General features: G+C 40.1%; 3 protein-coding genes across 6 annotated transcripts in view; 1 reads left to right on the top strand and 2 right to left on the bottom strand.

Moving 5' to 3' along the window:
- Positions 1–2,541, bottom strand: part of akap10 (A kinase (PRKA) anchor protein 10) — a 16,715-nt gene extending 14,174 nt beyond the window's left edge. Inside the window, exons 1-2 of the mRNA XM_047378849.1 lie at positions 2,300–2,541; positions 22–69 (exon numbers count right to left, since the gene is read on the bottom strand). Of these exons, the coding sequence (XP_047234805.1) occupies positions 22–69; positions 2,300–2,321 (70 nt within the window). The 5' untranslated portion in view covers positions 2,322–2,541. The remainder of the gene's footprint in view (positions 1–21; positions 70–2,299) is intronic.
- Positions 2,542–5,532: 2,991 nt separating this feature from the next.
- The window catches only part of c11h11orf54 (chromosome 11 C11orf54 homolog), a 16,828-nt gene continuing 9,025 nt past the window's right edge, over positions 5,533–13,335 (bottom strand). Inside the window, exons 1-9 of one of the 4 annotated variants that reach the window (XM_047378644.1) lie at positions 11,261–11,279; positions 10,114–10,225; positions 9,920–10,018; positions 9,753–9,826; positions 9,574–9,675; positions 7,972–8,148; positions 7,603–7,752; positions 6,386–6,502; positions 5,533–6,285 (exon numbers count right to left, since the gene is read on the bottom strand). In XM_047378644.1, the coding sequence (XP_047234600.1) occupies positions 6,112–6,285; positions 6,386–6,502; positions 7,603–7,752; positions 7,972–8,148; positions 9,574–9,675; positions 9,753–9,826; positions 9,920–10,018; positions 10,114–10,180 (960 nt within the window). In that variant the 5' untranslated portion in view covers positions 10,181–10,225; positions 11,261–11,279 and the 3' untranslated portion in view covers positions 5,533–6,111. Of the gene's footprint in view, positions 6,286–6,385; positions 6,503–7,602; positions 7,753–7,971; positions 8,149–9,573; positions 9,676–9,752; positions 9,827–9,919; positions 10,038–10,113; positions 10,241–10,526; positions 10,546–11,260; positions 11,280–13,335 lie in introns of those variants that run through there. The other 3 variants (XM_047378642.1, XM_047378643.1, XM_047378645.1) reach the window with 3 other exon arrangements.
- The window catches only part of LOC124876839 (PHD finger protein rhinoceros-like), a 7,224-nt gene continuing 5,227 nt past the window's right edge, over positions 11,339–13,335 (top strand). Inside the window, exons 1-3 of the mRNA XM_047379859.1 lie at positions 11,339–11,652; positions 11,734–11,983; positions 12,070–12,197. Coding sequence (XP_047235815.1) covers positions 11,477–11,652; positions 11,734–11,983; positions 12,070–12,197 — 554 coding nt within the window. The 5' untranslated portion in view covers positions 11,339–11,476. The remainder of the gene's footprint in view (positions 11,653–11,733; positions 11,984–12,069; positions 12,198–13,335) is intronic.

Genomic DNA, 13,335 nt, shown 5'->3' with positions numbered 1-13,335 from the left:
CAGAGGTAAAGATGAACTCACCTTTGTTAACTTTAGCATCTGTTACTCTCTCAGGTTCCTTGCTTTTGGCTGTGGAGAAACAGATAAAAAGGAGGTGTGTAACTGAAGGGGTAACAGAGTGAGACCAGCTGGACAAAATGGATATGCGGTGTACAGAAAAGGGGCTGCTGGGACGGCATTAGCAACACAGGAAAACAATATCTAGTTGCATGATGACAGTCAGGAATCCGAAATGCTAAAGGATGCAGAATAAAACCCAGCATATACTTGTTTTCTGGCTCCTGCTGCTGCTGCTGCTGCTTATAAATGCGAAATTAAGTTTTCATCTTAGTCCTTCAGCTCGGCCAGCTTTAACATTTTGCCAAGCACACCGTGGAGGTCAGAAATACTTTATGCTTTACCATACAAAAGTGAAAACAGTAGGGGGAGGGGACATTTGGATAAAACAAAAACAATTATTGAAGTTTTTTGCAGCTATGTCCCAATCTGATTACAAATATAGGATAGGGCCAGATTGTTTAAATGATCAGTACCAGAGTCCCTGACTATACTCAACACCTGATTCCTGTGTGTCCTTTTGTGTCTCCTGTCCCCTAGCTAGCAGTGACGCTAAAATTAACATGACATTTTTGAAAAAAAAAAGAAAAATCAATATATGGTGTTCAAAATAAAGTGCTACGTTTTTAAAGCAGAACACGTTTTTCCATATGTTTTGTTAACCCTAACAGTGAAATATGTTAGAAGACTAATGATCAATGAATCCTATCAAAAGAGAGGGTAAATATGCTAATGTTAGCCTAGCACTTCAGCAACTGCTTTGCATTAACAGCAGGAGGAGGACATGAGTTTGCTTAAGACTGTAACTGTATGTGTCGAGTCAGGGTACGTCTTTAGAAACAAAAGGCTGTCCTGCAAAAACTGCTGCCCAGAACCTTATTAGAGAAAGAATTAAGTTGGACACAATAAAAATACTAACGTAGACCAAAAAAAAAACCTGGTATGGATACTAAATAAAGCAGTGGTGTCCAAAGTCTGTCGATCTGGGCAGGTTTTAGATGTTTCCCTGAATTAAATGTTTTTTTTTTACTAAGCCTCTGCAGAACATGATGGCATGGCGAGTAGGTAAATCAGCCATCTGAATAAGCAGTGTTGGGACAGAGAGACATCTACAACATCGAGGACCCCAGCCCTTGGGGACTTGGACACCCCTGATATAAAAAATAAAAATGCATGTGAGAAATTATTTTGATTCATTAAAACCCAAATTATTTTCATTAAAAAACTTGAATGCCCACTTGAACCTTCCTACATGCAGAGCCACCGGTTTCCTGTCAGTCCTGATTACCAGCTCTGCTCACAACATCCACTTACACACTTCCTCTTTTTTTTTTTTTTTTTTTACAAACCAGTGGTGTCAGCAGCTCTGATGCAACCAATGAGGAAAAAGCAGCTCATCTCACTTGTTAAAATAAAATGTCGCTTAGAAAAGGGAGAACCTAGTGGGCTGCTTTTCTAAGAAAACACATGAAATCACTGCTCCTCAACTCTGTCATTGCTTCAATGAAGTGGTAAAAAAAGGTAAAAAAAAAAAAAAAGCTTGCGTTAGGAGCAGCAAAGCGGTCTAGCTGCTCTGCAATACAAACAGAAAGGTCACTAAAGTTATTCTGGTAGATATTTGTCTTTTTTTTTTTTTTGAATAACAGAAACACTTCAACCACAAACCACAAACGTTAGATGGGAAGCATCTTAAGCGTGGCCAGTCATTTAATAATGCTAATTATCTCTGTATAGAAGACATGTCAGGTTCCTCTCGACTAAACATTCTTTGCTACATGGTTTCTCAATGAGAAGGACGTTTGCAATCACATAATTTCTTCATGTCAGGTAACAAAGTCTGTGCGCGTTACGCTCAATGAAACTGTCCTGTTAAAGTTAGCATGCTACTTATATTTCAACAGCTGAATAAAGTGCAGATAACAACAGCTATTGGAGCTGGAAGTAATGCTAACGGAGCTCCCCAACAGTGATGCAGCTCTGTGAGGGGTTTCGAGCTGGCATCTCAATAGGCAGCTTTGATGCCATCCAGACCAACAACAGGTTAAGTTAGCTTGAGAGGCCACCGCTAAGCTAACCCTGTCACTGCAGTGGGCAGCGGCGGCAGGTAAAACACCTCCACCCCGGCGCCCCTGTCTGTTTTACACTCGGCCGTCTTTATCGCATCACTGCCATGTTACCGCGGGACTCTTTCCCATTAGCCGCAGCTAACGCTGCAGACCAGCAGTTTGAGCTTCTTCCTCACCTTTCCTCTTAAAAAACGACATGACGGGTTTCACACTCTGGGCGCTTCCTCTGCTCACTATTCCCGTCCCATGGACGTCCCACGAATCCCTTCATTCAAACGCATCTGTTCCGTGCACCCCTGAGGTGGAATTTGTGTTTATTTCGGAAACTTCTCTGGTCTGTGCTGTCAAATCAAAATTATCCCCAAATCCAAACCCAGCTCGACGGCCATATTGTCAATAAACGACTTACTTCCGGGCTGGTTCTCGGAGCAGCATTGTGGGAAATGAAGTACTTGCCTGCTCTGGTCAGAAGATGGTGCTATAAAGCTTGCTGATTAATGCTCTCCTGTTCCAACATGAGTCTAGGTAGACCACACCTTGGTTGGTTTCCAATTGTGTCTTGATCTTTCATAATTGGATGATAGATCGCCCAGTGCTCTTGAGATGTTTAAAGCTCGGGATATTCAGTTATATCCAAATCTTGCCTTAAACGTTTTTCCTACCTGACCTGTGTGCTGTTCCTTGGTCTTCATGATGCTGTTTGTCTGTTTATTAATGTTCTTTAACAAATCTTTGTGAAGAAGGAACAGTTTTTTTGTACTTGGTTGTTAATAGTAGTGTTTTATTGCAACTCTTAGGTTAAAGAGATAAAACAGTTGGAGTCCATGAAGCAACTGACCTGACTGAACACACACAAGCTTTAATAAGGGAACAGTTAAAGTAAAGTGGATTACTGCAGTTTAGAATGGATCCCCACTGGTGGAGACTGAATGTGTTTCTTTTTGGAATCACGTTCAGCTCCAAAAACAAGAAATACTTTATACATGTCTGAGTCATATTTAACGTAGCACTGTCTGCTTTCATAGAATTCATATACAGGTCCTTCTCAAAATATTAGCATATTGTGATAAAGTTCATTATTTTCCATAATGTCATGATGAAAATTTAACATTCATATATTTTAGATTCATTGCACACTAACTGAAATATTTCAGGTCTTTTATTGTCTTAATACGGATGATTTTGGCATACAGCTCATGAAAACCCAAAATTCCTATCTTACAAAATTAGCATATTTCATCCGACCAATAAAAGAAAAGTGTTTTTAATACAAAAAACATCAACCTTCAAATAATCATGTACAGTTATACACTCAATACTTGGTCGGGAATCCTTTTGCAGAAATGACTGCTTCAATGCGGCGTGGTATGGAGGCAATCAGCCTGTGGCACTGCTGAGGTCTTATGGAGGCCCAGGATGCTTCGATAGCGGCCTTTAGCTCATCCAGAGTGTTGGGTCTTGAGTCTCTCAACGTTCTCTTCACAATATCCCACAGATTCTCTATGGGGTTCAGGTCAGGAGAGTTGGCAGGCCAATTGAGCACAGTGATACCATGGTCAGTAAACCATTTACCAGTGGTTTTGGCACTGTGAGCAGGTGCCAGGTCGTGCTGAAAAATGAAATCTTCATCTCCATAAAGCTTTTCAGCAGATGGAAGCATGAAGTGCTCCAAAATCTCCTGATAGCTAGCTGCATTGACCCTGCCCTTGATAAAACACAGTGGACCAACACCAGCAGCTGACACGGCACCCCAGACCATCACTGACTGTGGGTACTTGACACTGGACTTCTGGCATTTCCTTCTCCCCAGTCTTCCTCCAGACTCTGGCACCTTGATTTCCGAATGACATGCAGAATTTGCTTTCATCCGAAAAAAGTACTTTGGACCACTGAGCAACAGTCCAGTGCTGCTTCTCTGTAGCCCAGGTCTGGGGAATGCGGCACCTGTAGCCCATTTCCTGCACACGCCTGTGCACGGTGGCTCTGGATGTTTCTACTCCAGACTCAGTCCACTGCTTCCGCAGGTCCCCCAAGGTCTGGAATCGGCGCTTCTCCACAATCTTCCTCAGGGTCCGGTCACCTCTTCTCGTTGTGCAGCGTTTTCTGCCACAATTTTTCCTTCCCACAGACTTCCCACTGAGGTGCCTTGATACATCACTCTGGGAACAGCCTATTCGTTCAGAAATTTCTTTCTGTGTCTTACCTTCTTGCTTGAGGGTGTCAATAGTGGCCTTCTGGACAGCAGTCAGGTCGGCAGTCTTACCCATGATTGGGGTTTTGAGTGATGAACCAGGCTGGGAGTTTTAAAGGCCTCAGGAATCTTTTGCAGGTGTTTAGAGTTAACTCGTTGATTCAGATGATTAGGTTCATAGCTCGTTTAGAGACCCTTTTAATGATATGCTAATTTTGTGAGATAGGAATTTTGGGTTTTCATGAGCTGTATGCCAAAATCATCCGTATTAAGACAATAAAAGACCTGAAATATTTCAGTTAGTGTGCAATGAATCTAAAATATATGAATGTTAAATTTTCATCATTACATTATGGAAAATAATTAACTTTATCACAATATGCTAATATTTTGAGAAGGACCTGTACATTTTTTACTAGTAGGCAAATTAAAATATTTTTTGTAGGGAATAATGATGAATCAACGGGGACGTGCTCTTGTTGATTATTCATCAAATTGAGGATTTCTTTAAAATCCCATCTGTAGTGATTTGCAGAAGATCTGCAGACAGCTTAGAAACAGGGGAAGTCCAACCATCTGGGCTAGGGACTTTGCTGACCTTTTGTTTTAGAGAAGAGCAAAATAATTATTCTCTCTTTACAGACTGTGCGAGCAGTTAGGTAAAAACGGAGAAGACACAAATGTTTTGCAGATAGACATCTAAGTCAGCACAGGTAATGAGTGTGGTCTTTGTCTTAAAAGTTGTAGTAATAAACATTGACCTCTTTAGCTTCTAGGTGGTTCTCTGCACCCTGGGAGACTGTCCACATCAACAGTTTCGACATGGTGACTTCTGCTCTTGCTGATCACCCCAGATCACACCTGCATACATACAATCAGTCTGTCTTATACCACACCTGGTCTCCTGCATTCACATGCACAAATACACACATGTACATATTTATTCATCCCCCCTCCCCTGTTAATGCACACTGACCTATTTTTCTTCTTGCTCCGGCTGTTTTAGTCTGTTTTCATGATGTTGTCTCCCCAGTTGTTCAGTGTCGGACCTTTTACTTTAAATTCATTCTTAAAAGAGCAGATTAAAATAAACAGAACAGGTCTGGGTGCATTCCTTGAATAGTCAGCAGAGTAGGAATGATGACAACCTGGCAAATAAAATTTTTCTGTTAGAGGGCAAAGCGCTTTTACTGGTTAGAGGTCAGACACAAGCTTTATGAGAAATTTGAGTTTATTATGTCATTACATGCTGAAAATGAGCACAAATGAGCTATAATAAAATATAAACACAGATCACTTCCTGGATAGCACACTGCCTGGAAAACATCACATTTTGCAAACTCATCAACTTTATTCATTAATTAAGACAATATTTTTTATTTTGGCACCCAAACCACATTTATGGTGTGGCTGGCTGACTTTTATTTTTATGTCAGTCACATGGTTAAAATAAGTGCCCTCCGCTCACGCTGGTAAATCTGAATGGGAAATCTGAGGTTTGCCACAGATGAAATATGCCATTTGAAATGGTGAACAATCCAATCATCTCATTTATCATAAAAGACTTGAAGTGTCAAAGTCCTGAAATGACTTTTTCCTCAGAGATAATATCAGTACACCACAAACAACTTTATTTACATTTGTTATATCCTTCAGCTACTTTTTAAAAAGAAACAACAGCAGACTTGATTGTAAGTAAAGAGAAATGATTAGGATTCAAATATAAATTGCATACTATCAGTGTGATTTAGATGATCAACAGAAGCTCCATTGCAAACATTGTTGATTACGTTTTTTTCAATCTCGCCCAACAGTGTGTGTATCTTTGGGTCTATCAATGCGATAGACGAACTCTGCGGGCAGGAAATACCCCAGGTACTCTACACTTTCGGGCGTTGTGTCGATATAGTAGTGACCACCCTCTCCGTGGCGGCTGAAGCCGTGGGTGTGCTCCACACGCAGGTCCATGCCCTGGAAACACAGGTCCCAAAAGGACGTAACAAAGTCAGTGCAAAACCATGACCTGATTTCATGCTTCTTATTGACATGGATGTATGTTCGCTTTACTCACCGGGTCTCTGGATACGAGCACAGACTGGCAGATGAGGGGAGCGCTGACCTCAAAGTGCTTCAGCCAGTTGTTGACCTCATCATTGGTGTTGAGAGGGCAGGCTGAGAACTCTCTTGGCTATTGATGATCCAAAGCACATAAATAAGTCAATGCAAGTATCTCTCAGTAGCCAAAGTCTTGTGTTTTGTGTCACATCAAGTATACGAGTGGGCTGGTTACTGGTATCATGTTATACCAAGGTTCTAAAGCTTAATTTAAAAAAAGCTAACATTTGTCATTGTACCATTCTTGTACTGTTCTTGTTTGGTTGTACTAAAATAAAAAACAATTGGGTTTTTATGTAATCTTTCCAATTTCGGAAAAAACTAACCATACTAAGGAAGAAATTAAAGGACTATCACAGATTATATTAATTAAAAACATTAGTTTTGATTTCTAAAAGTGAGGTTCTGCAGAGTTATTATCGGTAATAGTTCCCTTAGCTGTGGTAGAAAAATGTCATATCACCATGAGCTTGTTGGAAAAGTAAGTCAATCCTCTGAGTTGTAAAGACTAACAAGCTAGTAATCTGTTTTAACTAACATTAGCAGTTAAAAACAAACCAAACTGAAAATGATCACATCAGAAGAATAAAATGTTAGCGGATATTAACAGTCTGCTTTTGTCCAGCTGAACAACGTCTTTGTTTCTTTGTGGAGTTAACATTAGCTGAACCTGCCAGCTGCATCACTCCAGCAAATCAGCTGCAGATCATCAATCTGCTCTAGTTCCAGCAAGAACAGAGTAAACGTTTGGATTTTGCATCACGTGTGAAACAGCATCATATGATGACACACCTAAGCAGCTGAGTATGTACCTGACTAGCTCTGTTAACTTTCCACCACTCTGAGGATTTATTTTGCTTTTCAAACCAGCTCTCTGTGATATGATATCTTTCCATCAGAGGTATAGAAACCATAACCAAAAACTTCACAGAAGCACAGTTGAAAAAAATCTGGACCGATCCTTTAAGATTGGGATTAGCAAGCTATGAGCGGGCCGGCAAGCTGTTTTAAATAAAAGCAGTTAGATCATGTCATAAATTTTGCTTAAAATCTTTGTATCAAAACACTGTCTGAAAGAATTAACATATATATTTAAAATATGAAACTGTTGTATTTTTATTCATATCATACAGTGAGAATCTAATACTAGCCAAAGCCTAAGCCAGTATTTACCATAATGTGAATTTTAGCCTTGCCCTTCTGGATGATGAAGGTGCCCCCCAGAGCCAGGCTCTTGTCTGGATACTGAGCTTCCAGAGTCTTCCTCAGTGCCGTTACCAGACTGTTGCTTCCTGTCCTCTTTTTGGCTCGTACCTCTATGACCTGGAGAAATTGACACAGGCTGAGGGGAAGATCTGCCTTATCAGCCCCTGACCTTCAGTTAATATTTAAAATGTTGAGAGCACACAAGTGACGGGGCTAAAGTGCATACACTTAATAATAGCGCGGGGTTAATGTTTTTTCGAGTTCATATATAACCCCATATGTTCATTATCTGCATCATTAATTCAACACGTTTAACATTGACTTTAATAGGGATACCTTTCCAGGCTTCCCCTCGCAGGCATACAGATTCCCCAGAAGTCCAAAGTTGCAGTCAGAGAATTTGTCACAGTACTTTTCTTGCAGACACTGGCCATTGGCTGGGTTGATAGAGGAAAAGTAGCTCCCATTGACTGATGGTCTTCCCTCAGCCTCCGTGAGAACTAGAGGCATGAGCTGTAGGTCACAAGGTTTATTTCATTAACTAGTGAATAAGAAAAAACCAACAGTTCAAGTTTTTACAGGGAGTTACTGCACTTTTAGGTATTCATTGCTATATGTGTTGTTTTATCGTTGGCTTATACCATATATACATGGTCGATGTTACAATGTAACTGCTCAACTCAGCGCCCACTCCACACCATTTCTGTGCATCTTGAGTGTGTGCATACATTGTCTGTAGGGCTGCAGCTAACAATTATTTTAGTAACTGAGTATTCTATCGATTATTCTGACGATTAATCGGATAAAAAAACAAATTGACACATTCTGCAGATTTTTTATTTAACTACTTAAAATACTAATAGAAAACAAATAATTCAACAAAAATCAACATTGTATTGCCTTAAATGCAATAACAGAGCATGTCTTTAGTGTACACTTGAACATTTGTGGCGAAGGATGCATCTGCAGCTAAAACTAAACGTTCTAACACCAACATGTCAAAGGTTCAGCCCTTTCTGGTTGACCAATACAGCGTTAGCTGCCTCAATTCAAATTCAATTCAATATACTTTATTTATTTATTTATTTTTAAAATAGAAACCTGTAGTGTTCTTAAGTGCCAAGCTACATTGTTTTTGGTTTTTAGTGCAAAAACTGAGAAGTAATTTTTAAAAACGTGCTTAATAGAACATTTTTTTTACAGAATTTGAACCAGGTGAGGCTAAAGCTATGGCTCTTGAGGAGTCCTGGATAGAGCATATTTACAGACAAAAATGGTTTTTCATCTTAAATGCTAAATTTAATTAAATTCAAAAATACTTCAACGTTTATATATATATATATATATATATATATATATATATATATATATATTTTTTTTTTTTTTACATACTTTTTATAGAGATTTATATACAGTTAACATATTTTTTTGGAAGGTTTTGGCTCTGATTGGGTTGTTCTTTGAGCAGATGGCACATTTTAGAGTCTGTATACTAAAGTTAACGATTTTTCGATTGGTAAATTAGTTAATTAATAATGATTTTTCTGATTAATTGCCCTAATTTTTTAGCCCTAATTTTCTGTCCTCTATTTTTGGATGCAGTTGATCAGCGATCAGTCTAGGGGGGTTCATCGCCTCTTGCCCAATGACAGTTGGTGTCAGAACCACCAGTCAGGTATAGTGGTTGGATGGATGGATGGATGGATGAATGGATGGATGGGTGGTTGGATGGATGGATGGATGGATGGATGGATGGATGGTTGGATGGATGGATGGATGGATGGATGGATGGATGGGAGTGATGCAGCTGTTACCCTAATCAGCCTTGCACACTAGACACAGGCTGCTGTGTAATCCATGTAATTGGTAATGTTTAGGGAGGGCAAATTTTTAGCTGACTCACTTCACATTCAATTATTAATGCATATAATAATTCACCTCAGCGTTCATGCCGATAATTCTGGAAGGGGCTGCTGCTGCTCCAAGGATAAAAGCTCCCGGCAGCTCCAGCTCTTTGGATATTATGTTCATATTGTATTCCTAACAGAAGGAGAAACAGTAATGAAGTCTTTATTAAAAGGACCAACATTTAATGCAATGTATTCACAAAACTCTACCTTGTGTTTTTGAGGCAAAGGGATCAGATATGGTACACCTCCAACATCAGTAATACGAGGATTACCACACAGACCTTCGGCATAAAAACAGAAAGGGCAGCAATATGTAACAAATATGGCAGGAGAGCATTATTCAATCATGCACTTAAATGTGATCTGTGAAATACCTTTGACGGGAAATTGGAAGGGCTCCTTGCTGAGATCTGGACACTCCACAACACTCACTTGAACTTCTGCAAAATTGGTGTCCAGCCCAGCCTGCAACACTGTAACCAGCAAGCAGCGCTGTCTTAAAGAAAATCCAACTTTATAAACATGCATCGGCAACTTTGTCTCTCTCTCTCCAAGCTGAAGTCCTCACCTCCTCGCAGCTCTTCGAGGTCCGGGACGTGCAGCTGAACTTTCTCTGTTTTGCTGATGTCTGCCATAACTTCTCCTACTTGGGTTGTGAATGTGACCTGTGGCTGTTAGCTCTGCAGAAACAAGAAGGCACAATAAGGGTTAAAGTCCAACCAAAGAGAAAACACTGACAGAAGGTTGCTCCTCCCGGATGCTTTTCTGTCAGAAACAGCAAAACATTCTAATGTTCCGAATAACCTCCCGGTTACCACTGAGAAAGTAAGCTTACTGGCTAAATCTCAAATAAATAATAATCAGAACAACGTTTTAGTCAGATATGTAACATTTTTGCATCATATAAATCCTGTCTAATATTTATGACAATTCATAAATCAAAAACATAGCCTTTCGCTTTCAAACGGAAGTGGACTGAACTCTCTTGCTTTTCTCTGCGCTTGCTTCTCTATGGGCTTTGTTGATTGGTCACAGGATCGTTCGTCACCATAGAAACGGTTAGTGAGCGGGCGTGTTCGCCATATTGTGAGTGGCAAGTTGGCCTTGGAAAGCAACAAAGGTTTGCTTTAAGCAGTTATTTTTAGGTGTAACAATAGTCATCACTGAGAAAGAACTTAACAATAACTCATGTTTAAAAATACAAAACCTAACACGATGTACTTAAAATGCCTTGGTTTGTCTCGGAAAATAAAATTTTGTTCTAGCTATACTGAACAATATTTAGTTTTTCTATTTTGTTTTGCGAAATATATATAAGATTTGCGAATTGTGAAAGCGAAACTTTTGAATCTTGATTTTCCGATAAGAAATAATAGAAACAACCACAATTATACTATAATTATCAATAATGTCAGCATGCTTTTTAGAATTGAGGGTTGAGGTGAAATGTTAAATGTATCAGGTGCTCTTATTACAGAGGGTTACTTCTGTTAATATGTTTTAGGACATTATAGTTTAGAACCTGATCACTATTGTATAAGATGTAAACTTATTCAGCTATCCCTTGATCCATTCATCCCCTTTAACCGTCCAGTCCCACAAAAAATATGATTTATTGCCAATAATCATTCGTACAACAAAAAAAATAATAATAATAATAATCGAGTAAACACATCTCCTTACATATTGTGAGCTCTCTTTCTGTCGTTCTTTACCTTACAGAGTTTCTGGTGTTTCTACAAAACAGCCACTCTCAATGTGGCGGTGACGTCAACCAGGGCTCTGACGTCAACGCACGACCCGGACGCTCACGTGACGCTTCCTTTTGTTTACTCGCCACGATGCTGATGTTTGAATACTTCCCGGGTTAATCCAGGCACGTGGCTTCACATTTATTGTTGTTTTAGCGCCGGCAGATAGCTGCTAACAAGATGTCGGAAGAGGTTCATTCTCCACCGTGCGTCCACTCAGATACCTTCCCAGGGCCCGATCTGTCCGGGCAGCCACGCCACACCGTGCCGGAAAACTCCCCACCTGACCATGCGAAGCAAATAACAAGAGGTCTGATGCCCTCTGTGGAGCAGCAGACTGGACAGGATACAGACAGGTAATCTCTATGATGATGTCCATCCAGCCGCTGGAGTGAGTCTGATGGACCTTCTGAACGTGTACCTGTTTGTCTTTGCAGTGATTCGGGGGACAGCTTGTTCATCACTCAGAAATGTGTACCTGAACGACATAGGCGCTCCAACCAGAGATCAACGTTCAGGACCCAGAGAGATGCACCAGAACATGAATATGACACATCCACATCTGAGGAGGAACACAGAGCAGGCAGAAAGCCGAGGCGGAAAGCTACAAAGCACCAAAGGTTCACCTTTCCTTTCCTCAAGAAGAGGCTGATGAAGTTACCTTTTTATAAGGACAGAAAACTGCACGTAAGACTACAAAAAACCTAAAATGCAAATTTCTTAATGTTGCTGGGAAACCTTTAAAAAAAGGTGCGTATGCATTCTGGTTGCAGTATTATGCAATGGCTGGCTATTTCAGATGTACCAAGGATCTCTGGGAGAGCTATGAAACAGGAGAAGATCTGGAGGCATCTCTACCAACTGTGGACATGGATGGAGAGTCCATATCTCCAATGTCAGAGTAAGTTTGTTTAAACCAACTGTGTCCATAGAAAGGTTCTTTATACCCAGAAAATTCAAAGCTGTCTGTCCAAGCAGGGTGGCGTTGATCAGTGGGACTGACAAAATATAAATATCTGTTTAGTTTTCTCTATTTTTTCAGCAAAAATGTAGTCAAATAAATTCCCAGCAGGTTTAAAACATTATACCTTTGATAAATAGTCCTGTATTTTATAAGAATGAGGCAAGTCCCATAGGATTAAATTGTTTTTGTAGTTTACAAAAACAAATCTGCTTGCATATAAAGCTAAATATTTCCTGTGAAACTTTGTTGATTGGGGTCATGGATCTGACCCGGTACTGGTCAGATAAAGAGCAATTAATTTAACCCCTTTTTACGTTCATTGGCCAAAATTATATAATAAAAACATTTTTAAATTGCCATAACAAAAATGTCAATGAACATCCAGTGTTCCTGGGGATTTGTTTTGTATATTAATGTTGGTGAATACACCTTTAATATCTCTCTATAGCTGTTCTGATGACATCCGCAGAGAGAGAGAGCAGCTTTGGGCACAAATCAGTCTAGAAGGGGCATTAAGCAAGGAAACAAATACATTTTGTTGAGGCTTTACCACAAACCATAAATGTATCTAGAATGTTGGTCACCAGATCTGTTTTTATCATCTACAATAGGAAATTGTGCCAGTAAATCTAAGTTTCTTCTGCTTTCATCCTGGCTGGAACAGTGGCATAGAGCTTTAGCCTTCCAGGCTTGCTGAGGGCATCATGAGAATTTAGTTGTCCTGTCTACATCTGATTTGTGGATCTGAAGAAGGTTTATGACTGTGTCCGTCCAGTATGGGATACCTGGGTTGCTTCTATAAGTTATGCAGCCCTTGTATCTAGACAAGCAAGCGTTGCATCTGGCTTGGAAACCCCCAGGCGCTGTCTTTGTTATTTACAGATGATGTGGTTCTGTTGGGCTCTTCAACTCATGACCCTCAGTGATACCTGGATCGGTTCATAGCCGGAAACAGGAGGATTACACCCTCTGGGACATGGGTCACCATAGAAACGAGAAAGAAACTATCCTGGATCCAATCAGCTGAGATAAACTTCCTCCATAGGGTGGCCAGGCTCAGCCTTAGAGTGTTGGA

This window comes from Girardinichthys multiradiatus, chromosome 11, assembly GCF_021462225.1.
Source record: "Girardinichthys multiradiatus isolate DD_20200921_A chromosome 11, DD_fGirMul_XY1, whole genome shotgun sequence".
Lineage (NCBI taxonomy): Eukaryota > Metazoa > Chordata > Actinopteri > Cyprinodontiformes > Goodeidae > Girardinichthys > Girardinichthys multiradiatus.
Note: the sequence above shows the minus strand (reverse complement) of the source record. Positions and strands in the feature narration are given on the sequence as shown.